Source organism: Bufo gargarizans, chromosome 3 (genome assembly GCF_014858855.1).
Source record: "Bufo gargarizans isolate SCDJY-AF-19 chromosome 3, ASM1485885v1, whole genome shotgun sequence".
Lineage (NCBI taxonomy): Eukaryota > Metazoa > Chordata > Amphibia > Anura > Bufonidae > Bufo > Bufo gargarizans.
In genome coordinates this window covers 148139222-148161310 of record NC_058082.1, presented here as the reverse complement: position 1 = coordinate 148161310, position 22089 = coordinate 148139222, and the positions used below count along the sequence as shown (strand labels likewise).

At 46.6% G+C, this 22089-nt stretch overlaps 1 protein-coding gene across 1 annotated transcript in view; it reads left to right on the top strand.

The window, feature by feature from the left end:
• LOC122931447 (zinc finger protein 436-like) overlaps nt 1-22089 on the top strand; it is a 101723-nt gene that overhangs the window by 2743 nt on the left and 76891 nt on the right. The window contains exon 4 of the mRNA XM_044285519.1: nt 8095-8197. Coding sequence (XP_044141454.1) covers nt 8095-8197 — 103 coding nt within the window. The remainder of the gene's footprint in view (nt 1-8094; nt 8198-22089) is intronic.

Here is a 22089-nt window from a genome sequence, read left to right as displayed (position 1 = left end):
TGGGGTCTTCTGCTGTTGTAGCCCACCTTTCTTTCCCATTCTGACATTCAGTTTGGAGTTAAGGAGATTGTCTTGACCAGGACCACAACCCTACATGCATTGAAGCAACTGCCATGTGATTGGTTGACTAGATAATCGCATTAATGAGAAATAGAACAGGTGTTCCTAATAGAGTTGAGCAAACACCTGGATGTTCGGGTTCGAGAAGTTCGGCCGAACTTCCCGGAAATGTTCGGGTTCGGTATCCAAACCCGACCCGAACTTCGTCCCGAATCCGAACCCCATTGAAGTCAATGGGGACCCAAACTTTTCATCACTAAAAAGGCTGTAAAATAGCCCAGGAAAGGGCTAGAAGGCTGCAAAAGGCAGCAAAATGTAGTTAAATCCCCTGCAAACAAATGTGGATAGGGAAATGAATAAAAATAAAATAAATAAAAATTAACCAATATCAATTGGAGAGAGGTCCCATAACAGAGATTCAGGCTTCATGTCAGTGACTCAGCAGAGAATCAGTCTTCATGTCATAGCAGAGAATCAGGCTTCACGTCACCCACCACTGTAACAGTCCATTGGCATATATTTAGGCCCCGGCACCCAGACAGAGGAGAGGTTCAATCAACTTTGGGTAGCCCCGCAATATAATGGTAAAATAAAAATAGGATTGAATGAGGAAGTGCCCTGGAGTCCAATAATATATGGTTAAGGGGAGGTAGTTAATGTCTAATCTGGACAAGGGACGGACAGGTCCTGTGGGATCCATGCCTGGTTCATTTTTATGAACGTCAGCTTGTCCACATTGGCTGTAGACAGACGGCTGCGTTTGTCTGTAATGACGCCCCCTGCCGTGCTGAATACACGTTCAGACAAAACGCTGGCCGCCGGGCAGGCCAGCACCTCCAAGGCATAAAAGGCTAGCTCTGGCCACGTGGACAATTTAGAGACCCAGAAGTTGAATGGGGCCGAACCATCAGTCAGTACGTGGAGGGGTGTGCACACGTACTGTTCCACCATGTTAGTGAAATGTTGCCTCCTGCTAACACGTTCTGTATCAGGTGGTGGTGCAGTTAGCTGTGGCATGTTGACAAAACTTTTCCACATCTCTGCCATGCTAACCCTGCCCTCAGAGGAGCTGGCCGTGACACAGCTGCCTTGGCGACCTCTTGCTCCTCCTCTGCCTTCGCCTTGGGCTTCCACTTGTTCCCCTGTGACATTTGGGAATGCTCTCAGTAGCGCGTCTACCAACGTGCGCTTGTACTCGCGCATCTTCCTATCACGCTCCAGTGCAGGAAGTAAGGTGGGCACATTGTCTTTGTACCGTGGATCCAGCAGGGTGGCAACCCAGTAGTCCGCACACGTTAAAATGTGGGCAACTCTGCTGTCGTTGCGCAGGCCCTGCAGCATGTAGTCGCTCATGTGTGCCAGGCTGCCCAGAGGTAAGGACAAGCTGTCCTCTGTGAGGCGTATCGTCATCGTCCTGCGTTTCCCCCCAGCCACGCACCAGTGATGGGCCCGAGCATGCTGTGACCCTGCTTCATCCTCATCCTCCTCCTCCTCACCTCCAGTAGTGGGCCCTGGCTGGCCACATTTGTACCTGGCCTCTGCTGTTGCAAAAAACCTCCCTCTGAGTCACTTCGAAGAGACTGGCCTGAAAGTGCTAAAAATGACCCCTCTTCCTCCTCCTCCTGGGCCGCCTCCTCTTCCATCATCGCCCTAAGTGTTTTCTCAAGGAGACATAGAAGTGGTATTGTAACGCTGATAACGGCGTCATCGCCACTGGCCATGTTGGTGGAGTACTCGAAACAGGGCACACAGGTCTCGCATGGAGGCCCAGTCATTGGTGGTGAAGTGGTGCTGTTCCGCAGTGCGACTGACCCGTGCGTGCTGCAGCTGAAACTCCACTATGGCCTGCTGCTGCTCGCACAGTCTGTCCAGCATGTGCAAGGTGGAGTTCCACCTGGTGGGCACGTCGCATATGAGGCGGTGAGCGGGAAGACAGGCGAGCAGCGGCAGGATGTGAACGCCGGAAGCGCGAACAGACGGCCCGCACTTTATGCAGCAGCTCTGACATGTCGGGGTAGTTGTGAATGAACTTCTGCACCACCAAATTCAGCACATGCGCCAGGCAATGGATGTGCGTCAAATCGGCTATTCCCAGAGCTGCAACGAGATTTCGCCCATTATCACACACCACCAGGCCGGGCTTGAGGCTCACCGGCAGCAACCACTCGTCGGTCTGTTGTTCTATACCACGCCACAACTCCTGTGCGGTGTGGGGCCTGTCCCCCAAACATATGAGTTTCAGAATGGCCTGCTGACGTTTACCCCGGGCTGTGCTGAAGTTGGTGGTGAAGGTGTGTGGCTGACTGGATGAGCAGGTGGAAGAAGAGGAGGAGGAAGCCTAGTAGGAGGAGGAGGCAACAGGAGGCAAAGAATGTTGCCCTGCGATCCTTGGCGGCGGAAGGACGTGCGCCAAACAGCTCTCTGCCTGGGGCCCAGCCGCCACTACATTTACCCAGTGTGCAGTTAGGGAGATATAGCGTCCCTGGCCGTGCTTACTGGTCCACGTATCTGTGGTTAGGTGGACCTTGCCACAGATGGCGTTGCGCAGTGCACACTTGATTTTATCGGATACTTGATTGTGCAGGGAAAGCACTGCTCTCTTGGAGAAGTAGTGCCGGCTGGGAACAACATACTGTGGGACAGCAAGCGACATGAGCTGTTTGAAGCTGTCTGTGTCCACCAGCCTAAATGACAGCATTTCATAGGCCAGTAGTTTAGAAATGCTGGCATTCAGGGCCAGTGATCGAGGGTGGCTAGGTGGGAATTTACGCTTTCTCTCAAATGTTTGTGAGATGGAGAGCTGAACGCTGGCGTGTGACATGGTTGAGATGCTTGGTGACGGAGGTGGTGGTGTTGGTGGTACATCCCCTGTTTGCTGGGCGGCAGGTGCCAACGTTCCTCCAGAGGCGGAGGAAGAGGCCGAGGCGGCAGCAGCAGAAGAGGTAGCAGGGGGAGCCTGAGTGACCTCCTTGTTTTTGAGGTGTTTACTCCACTGCAGTTCATGCTTCGCATGCAGGTGCCTGGTCATGCAGGTTGTGCTCAGGTTCAGAACGTTAATGCCTCGCTTCAGGCTCTGATGGCACAGCGTGCAAACCACTCGGGTCTTGTCGTCAGCACATTGTTTGAAGAAGTGCCATGCCAGGGAACTCCTTGAAGCTGCCTTTGGGGTTCACCACAATAACAAAAATATTATTTGGCCCCATGTATTGAATTCAAATTCAGGCCTTTTTTTACAGACACCTAACACTATTCTGGCATCTATTTAGGTACCGTATTACACTAATACAGGCACAGCAGTAACCACAGATTTAGCTGGATATAAATTTGAGGCCTAGTATTTAGGCGCTGGGTGACAGGTATAGGTTTACTGACAGAATTCGACTTGGAAATGCACAGTAGCGTGTGTGAAGTTATTGAGAATGACCCTATGTGCACCTTGAATCTAATATACCCTTTTATGGATAGATTTAAAGTAGCCCTGATACAGCAGAAACCACTAATTTAGGAAATTGCTAAGTTGGGAATTGTATTTCAACCCAGAACAAAAAAATATCCTTTGCCAGACAGCAGACAGTATTACAATTGGCTGGCCACAGCTGAAACACCAGATTTAGGGTACTGCTATTTTGGCAATTGTATTTCACCCCTCAATAAAATAGCAAGCACAGCCAAGCACCTGATGTAGGATATAGCAAAAAAATAACCACACTATTGATGGTTAAATGCACTTGGGGGCAGCTTGTGCTGGCACACCACAAGACACAAAATGGCCGCCGATCACCCCAGAAAAAAGTGACTGAAAAACATTCTGGGCAGCCTAAAAACTGAGCAATTGAATAGCAGCAGTTCAATCATCCACAGCTGCAGATCGATCTCTGAATGAAGTCTTTTGGAGGAGTTAATCACTGCCTAATCTCGCCCTAACGTCGCAGCTGCAACCTCTCCCTACACTGATCAGAGCAGAGTGACGTGCGGCGCTATGTGACTCCAGCTTAAATAGAGGCGGGGTCACATGGTGCTCTGGCCAATCACAGCCATACCAATAGTAGGCATGGCTGTGACGGCCTCTTGGGGCAAGTAGTATGACGCTTGTTGATTGGCTGCTTTGCAGCCTTTCAAAAAGCACCAAGAAAACGACGAACCCCGAACCCGGACTTTTACGAAAATGTTCGGGTTCGGGTCCCTGTCACGGACATCCCAAAATTCGGTACGAACCCGAACTATACAGTTCCTATAAGTTCCTAATAATTCTTTAGGTGAGTGTATATCCATATGGGATGGACTTCTTTTTTGGGGGATTGTTCAATTTAATGAAACCAGCATACACAGGCTAGGGTAGTAACTTTCCTGTGAGTGTTAACAGCATCAGGCCTGGCCTTTAATCATCTGTTTTGCTTTATTTTATATCCACATGGTTGGAATTGTATTATTTTGGGGATTGTTCAATTTAATGAAACCAGCATATATACGTGATTACTACAACAATACACAGGGTAGCACATAAAATTATCTGTGAGTGATAACGAATTTAGGCCTAAATCCGTTTTCTCTTATTTCTGTCTCCACACATTTCCAATAAAAATTGGAGGGATTATATTCAAACTAGCAGCATATATACATGTTTACTACATCAATACACAGTATTGTGCACAACATATCTGAGAGGCCCAAAAAATATCAGGACTAAGGAAGGGTTCCAAACTAAAGACCCAGAGCCAGAATTTGAGTAGTAGTACCACCAGTTATCTGGCCAGATGTAGTAGTAGTAGGCTGCAGTTGTATCTGCTGGCTTTGGAAAGGCGCAACATTATGGTTGAGGAGAAAGGGGATGAGATTGTGGATTGGATGGCATATTCCTCAGTGCTCCAGACTAAAAAAAATACCTAGTAGCCATTGGCTCCTGAACTGAAAATCTTTTTGTAGCCAAATTGAAACCGAATCAAAATTTTGGTTTCTTGACAACGCTACGCCGATCAGATCGGCATAGGGTTGTTTTGATACCAAAATTTTGATTCGCTTTCGTCACCATAAAAAAGTATTGCGATACTCAATACCGTGGAAAAAAAAAAGCCAAAAAAAAAACACGTGCATTTCGCATTTTATGAAACGTTCGGCCCATAATAGAACAGTCCTATCCTATTTTTTGGGGTGACAAGGTGACAAAAAAATGGCGAATGCTCACCGCATAGGAGATATTTTTTTATAATTTAATAAAGCGCTATGTAATATGTTTACTTATTTATTGTTTATATATTTTATATGTAAAATTGGGAAAAGAGGGATTTAAACTTAATATTTTAGGGTACTTCCACACTAGCGTTTTTCTTTTCCGTCCTAGAGGCTCTATACCGGAAAAGAACTGATCAGGCATATCCCCATGTATTCTGAATCGAGAGTAATTCGTTCAGGATGCATCAGGATGTCTTCAGTTCAGTCATTTTGACTAATTAGGCAAAAGATAAAACCGCAGCGCGCTACGGTTTTATCTCCGGCGAAAAAACTGAAGATTTGCCTGAATGCCGGGTCCAGCACTTTTCCCCATAGGAATGTATTAGTGTCAAATCAAAATACCGGAATGCACCCGCACTAAATCCGGACCCATTCACTTCTATGGGGCTGTGCACATGAGCGGTGATTTTCACACATCACTTGTGCGTTGCGTGAAAATCGCAGCATGCTCTATGTTGTGCGTTTAGAAGTTAATGGGGCTGGGTGAAAATCGCAAGCAAGTGCGGATGCGGAGCGAATTTCACGCATGGTTTCTAGGTGACAGTCTATTCACTGTATTATTTTCCCTTATAACATGGTTATAAGGGAAAATAATAGCATTCTTTAATACAGAATGCATAGTAGAAGGTCAGTATAATAAACATTGGTGGCGCAGTGCGCCCCCCCAACACCCCAGTATAATAAACATTGGTGGCGCAGTGGGCAGTGCCAATGAGGGTTAAAAAATATAAAATATATTAACTGACCTCCTCCAATTGATCGTCTCCTGTTCTTTCTTCAGGACCTGTCAAAGGACCTGTGGTGACATCACTGTGCTCATCACATGATACATCACATGATCCATCACCATGGTAATGGACCATGTGATGAGCTCAGTGACGTCACCACAGGTCCTGAAGAAAGAACAGGAGACCGGCAGCTACGCGATCAATTGGAGGAGGTGAGTTAATTTTTTAAATTATTTTTTTAACCCTCATTGGCACTGCCCACTGAGCCACCAATGCTTCTTATACTGGGGTGTTGGGGGGGGGGGGGTGGGCGCGCACAGTGCCACCAACGTTTCTTATACAAATACAGGAGGTGGGTGCCGGCGATCAGCAGCAGTTAACCCCTCAGGTACCGCACCTGAAGGGTTAACTCAACTGCCGCTGATCGCAGCTCCCTGTCATAGAGGTCAGGTGCCAGCTATTTGATTCCAGCACCCGCCTCCTGTATTTGTATTACAGGTCAGTTTTCTTCATTGGTGGCGCAGTGGCCACAGCCCCTCTCCTCCTCCTCCCGTCTCTTCTTATTGGCGGAGGCGGCGGCGGCAGCAGCACAGTGGTGGGGGGGGAGAGACTCCTTCTCCTCTGCGCTGCTGAGAAGAACATCGGCGGCGGGGCAGAGAACTATCATCTCCTGTGCCCGCCGCTGTTCAACTGCAGAGCTGCGGCGGCGGGTCTAGTCGCAAATGGCGACAAGACTAAAAAGTCTTGTCGCCATTTGTAAATTCTAAGTCGCATTGGCGACCATTTTGGTCGCCATCTGAAGCCCTGTTCCTCTGAGTCGCAGCAGAATGACCTGGAGGTGACTTCAGAGTCCTTGGAGCCAGGGGTCACAGCGTTCCTCCTGTTCCTCCCCAAACAAGACTTTCAGTGGAGCCCCCTTAGACTCCACTGTCCATTCCTAGATGGACGCCTTCCTTTTTCCTAAGAAGTAGCAAGTAAACCTATGACAGATAGTCAAGAGATTTCCTCTGATAATATTTGTGTAAGAGCCGTCACCGTTTGGGCTTCCCTGAGGACGAGTTTGGGTGGTGGTAACAGTGGCACCTGTAGCATCGGCATTGGTGGTGGGTGCAGCGACATAGGCAGTTAGAGAAAACGCAAGGAAGGGGGACCCAAGAGCCCACCATGATATCTCACAGTCTAATAAAAGTGGCAGGGAGGGTGAAGACTCCAATGATGATTGTGTGCTGGACAGGACCTGGGACCCAGATCGGGGTGTTAATCCCCTACTGCCACCACCATTAACACAACGAATTTGCCACTACTATTACTACTACTACCCATAAAAATCCTTGTATGTTCCATACTATGCTGCGTCTGCCACTATTGCAGCCACATGCCACTATATACCTCTTCCACATCCACACCACACTGCTGCTGCTGTTCCGAATTAAAAGGGAGAATTTTTTTAGGTTCGTTCACAATGAGGCTACTTTTTCTGCTGGTACAACTGGTGTGTTGTATGGGCAGATGTTCCCACCCTGTCAAGGCTTATTATTTAATATATATTTTTTCTTCTATCCCATGACACAGTGTGTTTAAACATCATCTGCCCCCAATGAGGGGCCATTTTTGGAACTTTGGAATATGAAAAAGCAGAACACCTGTGCCGGCGTGGTGCGTTTTTAAACACATTGCATGTTAACACTGTCACATGTGCATTTACCCATAGCTAAGTATGTCAGTGTCACTCAGACATCAGTGTACTATTGTCGTCATTGCGTTCCAGAGCTTGAGGAGGGAAAAAGAAAAGATTCATAAATAAACGAAAAGAGATAAGAAGTTTTTCTATAACGTCCTAGGCGGCCAGAGGCCGTTATATACCAACTTTCAGGGAAATTGGAGCAACTTGGGTTCGTCCTAAATCGATTCAGGGTTTGAACCAAACTTTAAAAAAAAAATCGGGACTGTGGACCCAAAACGACTATCAAGTGGTTCAATGATCTCTAATTCTAATTACTGATCTTTTTTGGTCATACAAAACCTTCCACACGACTTCTCCAACCATCTGATGACTTCTACAATATTTGTTTCACAGCTTGTGAATCTGGGTGAAGATCTGAACAATATTAATACTACAGAGACATATGTGAGGGGTGATGAGCAGAGTACAGAGGACATTCCTACAGATAACCGCCCAGGTGAGTAGTGACCACTAAGTAAAGCAGAGAAGACTCACAGATTCTATTCATTCACTGGATACTACAATTTTATGAAGAATTTTTTGGTTCTGTCTGGTTTTTTTTCAGCTAAAATTCAAAGTAAATATGGTATATGTGATAGCGTTATGGGTGATAACACCTGATAAGCATTTATAATATGGATATAAAAAGTATACCTGGATTAAGGACATAAAATATACCTAATGTGAACGAGGCCTATTTCATTAGCCCCTATTAGGGTCATATCAAGTTATTGTGTGCTAACAATACAGAACATCGAGACGTGCTCCTAGATAAGAGAAGAGTCTTTACTATCGGGGTACATTAACTAACACTGGCGTTTTAGACACCGATCTTAATAAGCCCTTAATAAGGAGACTTTATTGAGCTTCTCAGTGTGAGACGGTTGATCAAGGATATGATCTATCTTTCTTTCTTTCTCTCTCTCTCTCTCTCTCCTTTCCCTCAAACTCATGGCCACCAGTATATTCCTTATGTAGGCTTTGTGTCTGCCAGATATATAAATCTGTTCTTAAGTCGCCCCCTATGGGTGTTACGATAGTAAGTAGGGTCTAGGAGAAAGAGACCTAGATGGTAGATCATAAAATAACAAACCTCATGGGAAGTAAGGAAGACGACGATCACTTCCCAAATGATGTTGTATTGTGAGAAGACGTCGGCAATCTAATTCTGTAACTGACAAGGGGTTTATCTATGAGGTTAGTTCTTCTAAAACCATCTCAACAGGTTGATGTCCTGGATATAAACCTTAAAACTAATGCAGTCGCCAGTAGAGATGATCGAATCGAAGCTGGCAAAGTGGAATTCGATCCGAATTTTCAGAAAAAATTGATTTGCAACGAATGCGAATTTCCTCGCGCTTCGTGGTCACGAATCACAATTTTCCTTAAAATGGCGGCTACACGTGTGAGGATATGGGGCAAGGAACTCTGGGAAGGCGGGATGCACCCAGATTGACATGCCTGCATGCAGCCAATCAGCAGCCAGCCCTTTGATGTCACAGCCCTATAAATACGGCAGCCATTTTAGATTCTGCCATTTTCTAGCGTTCAGAGTGCAGGGACAGACGTGTGAAGGTGCTAGGGACAGCAAGCGGAAAATCCTCATAGTGGAATTTTTTTTTTTTACTGAAAACATGATTTATAAGTGCAGAGAAAGGATAGGGAGGAATCATTTCACAGCATCTTAGTGCAGGGAGAGATGTCAGAAGGCGCTAGGGACAGTGATTTACAAGTGCAGGGAACAATTATTTGGTGATCCAAATAGCCATTAGACAGCTCTGTCATTCCAGCTATTTGTTATTGGGCTGCAAGTGTTATGTTGAAAAGCCTTTAGTGGCTTATATCTTAGTATCTGATTCAGTACTACAAGAAAATATACAGGTATACGCACTGCACTGTTGCAGTTATTTCTGGAGAAAGCGTATAGGGGCGTATTTCAGTACTACAAGAAAAATATATACACACTTCAACTCTCTAACTTTTTTCTGGTCAAAGTGTATTGGGTTCGTATTACAGTACAACAAGAAAAATATATTATCATTTCACGTCAGCGGTTAGGGTACTTTCACACTAGCGTTTGTTTTTTTGAGTCAAGGTTAGTTAGAACCCTGGGGATCAAACTCAACGGAAGAAGAGGGGATGGAATAGGAGCCAACACATCTCTCAGGGTCAGCCATACCAAGCACTTGCCCTTTAATAAAGGGTCGAAATCAGAGCTAAGCTTGCTTTAGGTGCCCAAAGGGTTTTCGATAAGTCAGAGCCCAGGGACTGCCGAGCCACTACCCCCATATCCAACTGTTTGCTAGGCTTGAGAAGTTCTATCCATCTGTTAAGATGAATAGCCTTGTAGTAGGATAGGATGTCTGGTAAACCTATCCCTCCATGCTCCCTTCTCTTAATCAACAGAGTATAGGGTAACCTCGATCTGCTCCCCCTCCACAAGAATCTTGAAAGGGTGGCCCTAATAGAGCTAAAAAAGGTTGCAGGCAAGTGAATGGGTATCATTGCCAGGGTATACAAGATCTTTGGAGTTATATACTGTATGTTTTTAGCAAGTTCTTGCGACCCATCCACGAGATGTAAGGGAAGTCGTAATTTTGCAAGAGGCGTTTCAGCTCGGTTAAGAGGGGAATAAAGTTAAGCTTGTAAAAGTTTATTAAGTTACCTGGTAACTGGATCCCTAGGTATTTGAGTGAAGCGGATGCCCAGGGTAAGAGTGTTGTTTAGCTACGGCTACTTCCCTGGCTGGTGTTGAAACATTAAGTACCTCAGATTTTATCACTTTCACTTAAAAGTTGGACAACCTACCAAAGTCCTCGAGTAGACTCGTGAGTAGTGGGAGATCGCTTACCGGGTTAGAGAGCAAAAACAACAAGTTGTCTGCGAAGGCGATGCATTTTAAGTGTGAAGGGACAATTTTGAAGCCTACTAGGCAGGGGTTTTGACGAATACTCTGAATCAACGTCTCTACCACTAAAATAAACAGAGAGGGGGAGATTGGGCAGCCCTGCCTCGTTCCTTTCCTTATGTTGAAGGGAGGAGAGAGGGTGCCATTCACCTTGATCCTAGCAGATGCTTGTGAATATATGGTGAAAATGGCTGAAATCTATTCTGGAGGGAAATGGAATTTGTGGAGGGCGGCCTCCATAAAGGCCCAGCTAGCTCGATCAAATGCTTTTTCATCATCGATTCCTAATAGAGCCAGCGGCTTTTTGTATTTATGGGCTATATGTACAACATGAAATGTAACTTGCACGAATTGTCTCTTCCTTCTCTATATTTAACAAACCCTACTTTCTCCTTTTCCAATAAGACGTGGAAGCAACAAGGTTATACGTGTAGCTAATAGTTTGGCCCAAATCATTTACGGTCTAGATTAAGGAGAGAGATAGGGCAATGGTTTCTACATAATTGTGGATCCTTTCCAGTTTTATGTATAAGTGTGATGTGCGCCTCTTGAGCTTGTGGGAAAAGGGTCCCCCCAGATAGTAAATAGTTACATAAAGCAACTAAATGCGGTAATAAGATGTCTTCAAATTCTCTCTTTCTCTCTCTCTTTCTCTTTCTCTTCTCTCTCTTTCTCTCTCGTATATTCCTTATGTAGGCTTTGTGTGTCTCCCAAAGTAAGGACGGAGACGTTTGGGGCGAGGAGATACTTTTAAAAAAACGATTAAAGTTGCTGACTAACCTTTGCACATTTAGTTTCAGAATCTAGTAGCAATTCGTTCAATCTCCATAACCATTCTCCTCGGGGGAGTTGCGAGAATAAGCATTGCACCGAACAAGGGGCATAGTCTGAGACCGTGATGGGGTCAGTTTGGGCCGAGGAGAAAAGAGAGAGAGACGAGGCCGAGACAAAAATATAGTCTAAGTGTTGAAACGATTTGTGAGGAGCGGAGTGAAAGGTGTAGTCTCTCATGCCTGGGTTACCCAGTCTCCAAACGTCTGCTAGGTGCATGTCCTGTAGTTTTGCCCTCAGTTTGCTTAAAAGCTTGGCGGGGGTCTGAGACCTGGATGTGGACTAGTCCACCAAAGGGTCCAGGGTAACATTTGAGGTCTGTTCCGAATATTACAATCCCTTCCGCAAACAACTGTAGCGTATCCAAGGCTTTCAGCAGCCAAGGGATTTAACCCGTCTTTGGCCGGTAAAAATTATCTAGTGTTTGCATCTGCGTACCTATCTCGCCCTTAACCAACAGGAGCCTCCCTTCCGTCTCTGTAAACAATTGCTTAAATATCAAAGGTACTGTCCTGTGGATTGCTATTCAGACACCCCTGGATGCTGTTGAGGAGTTACAACTGTGGAACCATTGTGAGAAGGGCGAGCTAGGCAGTTTGGGAATACGATGTGATTTAAAGTGGGTTTCTAAAAAGATAATATTAGTTTTCAATTTATGGAGCAAGAGAAAAATGTGGCTTCTCTTGTTAGGTGAATTGAGACCTTTTAACATTAAAATTAGTGATGGTGTAATCCATTTGTGAAGGAAGGTGGGGAGCATGAGGTGAATTAGTTGGCAGGACCTATGGGGAACAAAAGAGGGAGGGAGGGAAAAGAAAGGGAGGGGTACTCTTATACTGTTTCTCCATTTACAGTTGAGAATATAAGAGATATGAATTTAAGGCTAGACAACACTAGTGTGTATAAGAGGGGGAGTAGGGGTGGAAGTATCAGCAAAGACAGAAGCTGTCCTGACCAGCAGTGTGTCTGCAGTTACAGTAGGAAATGGACATGGTACATAGAACATGAGAAATTCTATAATGCAGCTTCATAGGCATGGCTCTATCAGAAGCCTAGGCAAACGGGTGCTCACCAGCTAGTTGGTTAATATAACAGGGCAAATCTCCATGGGCCAGTGAAGTCACACGACCCCACAACATGCGCAGTTGTGCACAGTACACCCGAATGCAGGGGCCAGATCAGTGTCGTGCATTAATTCTGAATAACATAGAGATGGTAGCCGCCATCTAGCATGGGGCAATACCAGAGCAATATATAACATTAATTATGGTGAGAAAACAAAAAACAAGAAAATATTCACGAGGATGTCTCACAACAGGCCATGAAAACATATTCTAACATAATCTGCCAATAATAGGGCTGGGCTATTATACGACCTGAAAACTCAGACGGCGACTCGGTCAGCAGCATCCAAAAGCTGTGCGGTCGCCCCTGTATAGAACTGGAACCGAGCGACTCACAGCCCCCATGGGGGCATGACAAACAAGGTCACATCAGGACCGCAAACAACGGAGATACCGCTCAAGTCGGGTCAGGTGAGTCTTGTGGGGCCTTCAGACCCTGTCTTGGACGCTTATGTCTGTAGCTGAATGCCAGGGGTCTTGCGTCGGAAGCGACAGCATAGAGATGTCGGTATCTGCCGGCAGCCATGAAGGGATCTCTAGCGTCTCCATGTCCAGTAGCGACCAGGCTTTAGTAAGATCTATGGATACGTATACACTTGCCATTATGTGAAATTGAAAGGCCGAACGGGATAAAGCCAAGAGTAGGTGATGTTCCTTCCGCAGTATGAATGCCTGAGTATCCTCCTTTTCACCAATATATACGAAGCTACGTCCTGATAGAACGCCAGCTCAGACCAAGCATACAGCACAGGCACTCTCTCTTGCAGCATTTAAGATCTTCACAGTGTCCACAAAAGACAGCAAGCCACAAATCACATCCCTAAGAGGGTCAGAGCCCGAGGGTTTGGGTCCCAGTGACCTATGTATTCTTTCAATTATGACTGCTTTCGCCGCATTCTCACAAATTAAACTCCAAAGACTTCCAAAGCCACTTTCTGGAGAGATTCAGACTACCACGATTCAGATAGTCCTTTAATGCGTATGTTACGACTTCTGTTTCTGTTTTCTTGGTCCTCTATCAAGGTCAATGCTTTGTTAATGTGGGTGAGGTCTTCCACTGACCTAACCTCCAGGGCTGAGGAGTGCGATATAATGGCCGTGCAAGAGGTCTCCAGGGCTTCCACTCTAGCACCTATATGTTTAATGGCCGCTTTGATTTCAGCGAGTTCCGTAAGTACCGGGCGCAAGGCCTGAGTTATTGTAGATTTAAAAAAAGCTTTGGACGTAGCTGCGAGGTCTGACTCACCCCTGCCATGTGTATCGCCGCTGCGGAGGTCAGAGTCTTCTTCACTGTCTGGCGCGGCTGAGTCTCTGGTCGCCATCTTAGGTGACTTCTGCAGGGAGCCCGTGGGCTTCTGTTGTAAGAATTTATGGACGTCGACAAATTTTTCGTCTGCTGAGAGAGGCCCGTGGCATCTGGGCGTTGATCTCTGCCGTATTTTACCATGTCCAGGCTAAAATTAGGGCTCTGAAAGCTGCAGATATAGACTGCAGTGGAGGAGCAGGGATATCGAGCGTCTTCCTCCATTAGCGGTTAGGCTTCGCCTCCCACACTAGCGTTTGTGTTTGCCGGTATTAAGTTCCATCACAGGAGCTCAGTACCGGAAAAAAACTGATTAGTTTTATCCTGATTAATTCTGAATGTAGAGAATGTAGAACGGAATGTTCAATATGCATCAGTTCAGTCCCTCTGAAATTTTTTGGACAGGGAAAATACCGCAGCATGCAGCAGTTTTCTCACCGGCCAAAAATATTGAACACTTGCCGGCATCAATTTACATTGAAGTGTATTAGTGCCGGATCCGCATGCGCAGACCTTTTAAAAATGCAAAAAAAAAATATCGGATCCGTTTGACAAATCCATCAGTTTGCGTCCGGATTGCCGGATCCGGCAGGCAGTTCAGGTGACGGAACCGCCAGCCGGAATCCTCTGCCGCAAGTGTGAATGTACCCTTATATGTTTTGAAAGCATGGCTGGGATTCAGCAGGGTGGCAGTAGTGGGAGGTTGGGAGCAAAACGTGCCCGGAGTAGAACACCTAATTCGCAGCAGCCTGCCTACCTACCCGGGAACTAGTGGTGCAGGGGTTCACGGAAGTAGCGGCGGTAGCAGTCAGTCAGTGCGGCGGTTATATGTTATTTTGTATTTCAGTACAAAAAGAAAAATACCTTCTCAGTTCACGTCGGCAGCGGTTATATGTCTTGAAAGCGGAAAGCGGAGTGAATAGATGCCGGATGACCGGGATGCTCCCTGACCTTCCCAGGAGCTGCTGTTGGGAGCAGCAGTTCATTTCTGAGATGTCCATATACTGTGGGGGGATCCGAAAACCCTCTCCATCTCTGTGCTCCGTTATATGTAGTAAAATCTTAATTTACATATTTAGGTCGCAGTTATGTGGTAAAACCTTTGGGACGTATTTTGGTGGAAAATCAAATTGTATTCGGCGTTCAGCGCTGCAGTTATATGCGGTAAAATCTTTTGTGACGTGTTTTGTTGTAAAAACAAATCTTATTCAGCGTTCAATTTGTTGATGTTGATATATTTATGTCGAAAAACAATTTTTATTCAGGGTTCACCGCTGTATTTATATGCGGTAAAATCTCCATGATAAATCTGCAGCGTGGGGGATCCGTGTGGTTTCTACACACTTTAAAAATCATCCTTCAGCGGAGCGAATAGATGCGGATGACCTGGACGCTCCCTGACCTTCTCAGGAGCAGCTGTCGGGAGCAACAGTTCATTTATGAGACGTCCGTATAGTGCGGGTGGAATCCGAACACCCTCTCCAACTCCGGGCTCTGTTATAAGCAGAAAAATCTTTTGTGACTCATTTCAGTGGGAAAGAAAAATGTGTTCAGCACTGTAGTAAGTATCCCTAACACTAGTTCCTACCTTTTATGGGTCATGACAGCCACACAAAGTCCAGGGAGCGCAGGTACGGCATGCACGCCAAGCACACTCTGCTTTTAACCCTGTCCGGTGCCATTACAGCTTTCATCGGATCCAGGGATGCAAGTACCAACATGCATGCTGAGCCCACTATATACTTCTCCTGGAGCCAAATGGCTACTGGTAGGTGCTGTATAAGCAGACTCGGTTTTATACTGACTTTAAAACCAGCTTCCAGGGCAGACTAACTGGTCAGGTGCTTGGAGAGCGCCACGCCATATATATATATATATATATATATATATATATATATATATATATACTACAAAGAAAAAATATGGGGGATTCAGCCCGCACAACCCCTAGCAGGTGCAGATTGCAATCTGCACCTGCTAAAGGTTGTGCGGGCTGAATCCCCTATATTTTTTCTTTATTGAAGTATGTTGGTCGAAAAACAAAATTAATTCAGTGTTCAGCAGGGCTGTGGAGTCGGTAGATAAATGGTCCAACTCCGACTACTCCGTTTTTGGTACTTCCGACTCCCCGACTCAGACTCCTTTATATTTAATATGCGAATGTCATTACCATATCATTACCACAGAACTGCTGGTCAGGAAGCTGCTGCCTTCTCCTTTGTGTGCTGATCTTCTGCTGAAGATCGGGCAGTGGGAGGATCCAGGAAGGGGCATTTATTGTAAAACATCATTTCCCTAGTAGAATCCCATAGTCATGTTTAAAGTTTTAGCTAACAATTGAGTTTATAAGTTTTTATAGCCTTAGCTGAATGACAGCAGTTTTTCTGATGGATACAGCTTCAGTCTTGAGCTATTGACTATCCATTACCGTCACTTATACAAGTGTCTAGTCCTGCAAAAAACATATTTACTTAATCAGCTATCAGTGAGAGGCTCGGTTACCATGGGCGCTGCGTTCCCTGTAACAGCGGAACACAACACAACGGAAAGTATAAGTATTGCCGCTCCTTAACTGTGCGTTGCGTGCCATATAGTGAAGCACATGTAAAGCATGCTTCTTCATGATCACTTAACGTGTCCGTTTTGCGGTAACGTGACGCACTGCATGAATTGGCCTTTATTCTTACAGTAGAGAAGTACCGTATTTTTTGCAAAAGTGGGGGGAAAATAGCAGTGCGTCTTATGGGGCGATTACTGCGACCGTCCGGTGAATAGGCTGAGAGGGAGGAGGAGCCGGCATCTATTTCTGTAATGGCAGCGGGGCCCGGTGCAGTCACTGTATTCTTCTACACCGGGCCCCGCTCACTGTAGCATACAGTAATCATATCTAACTTGTGGGTATTGTTAAAGTATTCCAATCATCTTAAAGCAGGAGGCCGGGCGGGCGCTCATAGCGTAGCTCACTACGTCACGCGCCTACTCCGCCCACTTTATGAATGAAGCAGGCACCGGGCCCCGCTGCCATTGCAGAAACAGATGTTGGCCCCCATTCACTACACAGGGACACTGTTATGGGGGGGATCTGTGGATGACACATAAGATAAGATGCTATATATGTGTCATCCACAGATGCCCCCACAATGATCCCCCATAACAGTGCCACCCACAGACACCCCATACCAATGCCACCTACAGACCACCATTAGTTCAAAACCCACCAAAAGCACACCTTTTGGTTCAAAATATTTTTTTTCTTATTTTCCTCCTCAAAAACCTAGGTGCGTCTTATAGGGCGAAAAAATACGGTAACTAACCCCTTAAGGACGCAGGGCTTACCGGTACGCCCTAATTCCAGAGTCCTTAAGGACTCAGGGCGTACCGGTACGTCCTAACTTTAAATTGGGATTCCGGCGCCACGGGGGTTAATCGCAACGGGATGCTGGCTGAAATCATTCAGCCGGAATCCCGTAACAACGCGGGGGGGGGGGGTCATTTGACGACCCCCCCCCTGTTTCGGCGATCGCAGAAAACCGCAGGTCAATTCAGACCTGCGGTTTTCTGCGTTTACGGTCCATTCGGGTGTCCTGTGACCCGATGAACCGTAAAAAGACTGCGATCGGTGGCGTGATTACACACCACCAATCGCAGTATGAAGATTTGAGGAGGCGGTGCTGGCCGTGGTGCTGATGCCTGCTGTCCAGGGTGCTGATTGGTGCAGGGGAGAGAGGCGCGAGATTCAAACTTCCTGCGCTCCTCTCTCCCCTCGTCTTCCTGTTCTGCACAAGCACCCGGCAGCATCGTCCAGCACCAGCTCCTGAGTCCCCCCTAATCGCCATCCATCACCCTCCTGCACCCATCGCCACCCAGGTAGGTTAGGGTCAGTGAGGGAGAGGCACCGTTAGGCAGGGAAAGAAGGGAAAAGTTAGGAAAAAAAAAGCACTTTTATTCAAAACTTTCTTTCATCTATCAGACCCCAAACCCCCCCCCCCCCCCCCCCTGCCATAGAACGAAGGGAACTCCATACGGTTTCTGGAAGGCAGATTTTGATGGACATTTTTTATTTATTTATTTTTTTACACCATCTCCCATTAGAAGCCCCCCCTGATGTAGCCTAGACTAGAAACTCCCAAAAAGTGACCCCATCTAAGAAACTACACCCCTCAAGGTATTCAAAAGTTACTTTACAAACTATGTTAACCCTTTAGGTGTTCCACAAAACTAAATAGCGAATGTAGAAACAATTTTAGAATAAATTTTTTTTGTTACATTGCCTCAAAAAAGAGTAATATAGAGCAACCAAAAATCATATTTACCCCTAAAATAGTCCCAAAACAACAACCACCTTATCCTGTAGTTTCCTAGATGGGGTCACTTTTATGGAGTTTCTACTCTAGGGGTGCATCAGGGGGCTTGAAAGGGTACATGGTGTAAATAAACCAGTCCAGCAAAATCTGCCTTCCAAAAACCATATGACGTTCCCCTTCTTCCATGTCCTGCCGTTTAGCCAAATAGTAGTTTACGACCACATATGGGGTGTTTCTGCAAACTACAGAATCAGGGCAACCCATTTTGAGTTTTGTTTGGCAGTTAACCCTTGTTTTACTCCTGGAAAAAATTGATTATATTGGAAAAATTTCCCAAAAATAGAAATTTCGAAATTGTTTCTCAATCTGCCATTAACTCTTGTGGAAGATCTAAAGGGTTAATAAAGTTTGAAAAAACTGTTTTGAATACCTTGAGGGGTGTAGTTTCTAGAATGGGGTCATTTTTGGGAGGTTTCTATTATCTAAATCTAAGCCTCACAATATGACTTCAAACCTGAACTGGTCCATAAAAAGTGGGATTTTGAAGATTTTTGAAAAATTTCAAAATTTGCTTCTAAACTTCTAAGCCTTGTAACATCCCCAAAAAATAAAATATCATTCCCAAAATGCTACAAACATGAAATAGACATATGGGGAATGTAAAATCATCAAACTTTTTGGGGGTATTACTTTGTATTACAGAAGTATAGAAACTGAAACTTTGAAATTTGCTCATTTTTCAAAATTTTGGGTAGAAATTGTATTTTTTATGCAAAAATTTTAGCAGTGTCATGAAGTACAATATGTGACGAAAAAAACTATCTCAGAACGGCCTGGGTAAGAAAGTGTTTTACAGTTATGAGCACTTAAAGTGACACTGGTCAGATTTGCAAGTCCTTAAGGTGAAATAGGGCTGAGTCCTTAAGGGGTTAATTATAACTTTTTGTGAATTGGGACATTTAAACTTGCTTTTTTTTATTTTTATTTTTATTCCAATTTAAATCTAGTCGGAGTCGGTTCATTTTTTTGCCAATTCCGACTCCAGGTACCCAAAATTGCCTCCGACTCCTCGACTCCGACTCCACAGCCCTGGTGTTCAGCACTGCAGTTATATGCGTTAAAATCTTTAGTGACGTATCTTGATGAATTTCGTGACTCTTCTGGGCTCAAAGCTATCTTGACCCTTTGTCTTGTTATTGTCTGTAGCTACTAGAGGCGCCTGTTCATGCCCGGCAGGTTCCCCCAGAACCATGTTGGTCGATCGACACTCTGTCATTGTGCCATTCTGTGGCTTCCTCATGCTGCTGCTACCTCCAGACTGTGTCATTGTGTCACTTGGTGGCCTCTTCATACGTGGCCTCTTCATACTGCTTCCACCTCCAGACCCTGTCAATGGGCTCTGTGGTCTCCTCATGCTGCTGCTGCCGCCTCACCACTATGTCATAGGTCGACTTTGTGGACTTCTCATGCTCTTCCCACCCTTCCCCACTTCATGACTGGCCACTATTTTGGTTTTCGCCCTGGCTGACATCATCATTTATTTGACACTTCTTCTGATCTGTCAGAAGGAAGGAAAAATGAGACCCACAATGGATCCTCTCTGTGTAGCAGCTTTAAGGCCTATATGGTCCCATCAGAATTGGCTTATGAATTGGTAGCCAAAAGCAGGAGTGGGTACAAAACACAGAAGACATGCAAATTTTCGGTTCATGTGTCATCTCTGTTTTAGATCCACTCTTTTTTTTTTTGGGCATTTTTTTTTCCGGATTCCCAAATTGTGGGTGGAGGACTTTCCCCTACTGGACAAAGATGGGGACCTGGACACCTTTTTGTTGGCATTTGAGACAGCCTGCCATCAATACCAGCTGCCAGAGGACCAGTGGGTCAGATTCCTCACGCCACGGCTCAGGGGAAAAGCCCTTGAAATCTTCGGGTACCTGCCCAGCGAGACCATCCTGAGCTATGAGGACATCAAACAGGCTCTGGTCAGGCAGTATAGCTTAACCCCTGAGTCGTACCGGAAAAAGCTCAGGAATTTGCATCGGGGTTCTACTCAGAGCTGGGCCGATCACACGAGGGCCTTGCTGAGAGCGGTCGACCAATGGACCACGGGATTGGAGCTCACCACGGTCCAGCAGCTGAAGGAGCTCATCACCACAGAACAGTTTTTGTGGAACTGCCCGGAGGACCTACAGCAGTACCTCCGAGACCAGAAGCCAAAGGGGGCCTCCACAACAGCAGCCCTGGCCGATGAATGCACCAACAGGACTTCAGAGGCCCGGAAACCTGTCGGCTGGAGAAGGGGGTAAGACTCGCGCTGCACCTGCTACCCCTGCCCCTAGGCCCAAGTGGGCACCGGCCCCTGCTGCACTTTCCACGTCGGTGGGGGAACCCCGACTGTGTCACCTGTGTAAGCAGCCAGGACACTTTAAAGCCGTCCCCAGTCATCAACCCAGAAACCATCCACTGTGTGGGTGGGGGTGGTGGGAGGTCCCCTGACAATGTTCAACCGGTCACCGTGGGCCAGGCCGTGGCCATGGGACTTAGAGACGCGGCGCTGAAATGACACTGGTACGGCCTGAACTGGTGGAACCCCATGATTTACTGCCCGGGAGATCCCTCACTGTCTCCGGGATTGGAGGAGTAGAACTGGAGCTGCCCGTCGCCAAGGTCTATTTGGACTGGGGCGCCGGTCGAGGAGTAAGGGAGGTGGGGGTATCCGCAAATATTGCTGGGGACAGACCTGGGGCGGCTTGTGTCTAAGTATGTGGCCACTGACCTCCCAGATGTCCGATTCCCCAGAATGTGATGTACCAGTAATGTCCCCCCCGATGATACTGTGAATGTACCTAAAATGCCTGTTGGGGATGTGGGGGTGAGGGATGTAATGGGTGCCTCTCCCCTTAGTGGGGAGGGGGGCATTCCTGCCAGCTGGGCTGAAACCCCAGGCTGTGGCAGTGTGGTGACTGAGGGGACAAGCAGGGGGCAGACAGCTGCGGGGGAGGAGGATGCAAATTAGGTCAAGGCTGTCCCAGGAGAAGTAGGGCTGCCAGGTGAATCCTCAGTGCAGGGTTCCTCCCCCACTGGGATATCAGAGTGCCAGGTTAGTCCCTCTGGACTGGCGACTTGGTCGGGAGCCGAGGGAAAGCAGGCACTACAAGCAGTGGTAGCGGCCATAGCTGCTGTCACGCGCAGTGGGAGTGCTGGGGCCCTAGGGGCCCCTCAGGGGTCTGATGGCTTTTCCCCTTCCGACCAAGTGGCTGCCGAGTCAGAAGGAGGCCAGGAGACAGGTCCCGGGGACCTAACAGGGGACGTGGCAGTCTCGTCTATTAATATGTGATGAATACCACACCTCGTGCCCGCTTGACGTCAACTACGTCGAGCTCACGAGACCTGGTATGGTCACGGCTTTACCAAAAACGTGAAGTTACGCCCTCCAGTGGAGCACGTAAGGTCAGGTTGGTATAGTTTACGCACACATCGCCTGTCCACGCGGGCACAGAGAGGCAACAAGCTGAGAGAGCCTTTTCACTGCCGCAGTGAAACAGCGCCCCCCTGAGCCCCGGTATGTGCCACCAGTTCTCGTTTGATATAAGCCCGGTCCGCTAACGGGATTATATAGGGTCAGAAACCAACCCGGTAGGCCAAAACACGGATGTGGGGATTCGTGATCGAGATACAAGATAGCATAAAATTAAATTATAGATTTAATCGCCATATGGCCACACTAGATTTAACACAATATACACAGACAATATATACAGTGGTCTGAGGTTACAGATACAGGTTATATGGTTACAACAGGGTTAAGCAGTGTAAAAATCAGTTACCGGGTAAGATGAAAGTTCCTTTGAGATGTTCTTTGCTGGAGTCCACATG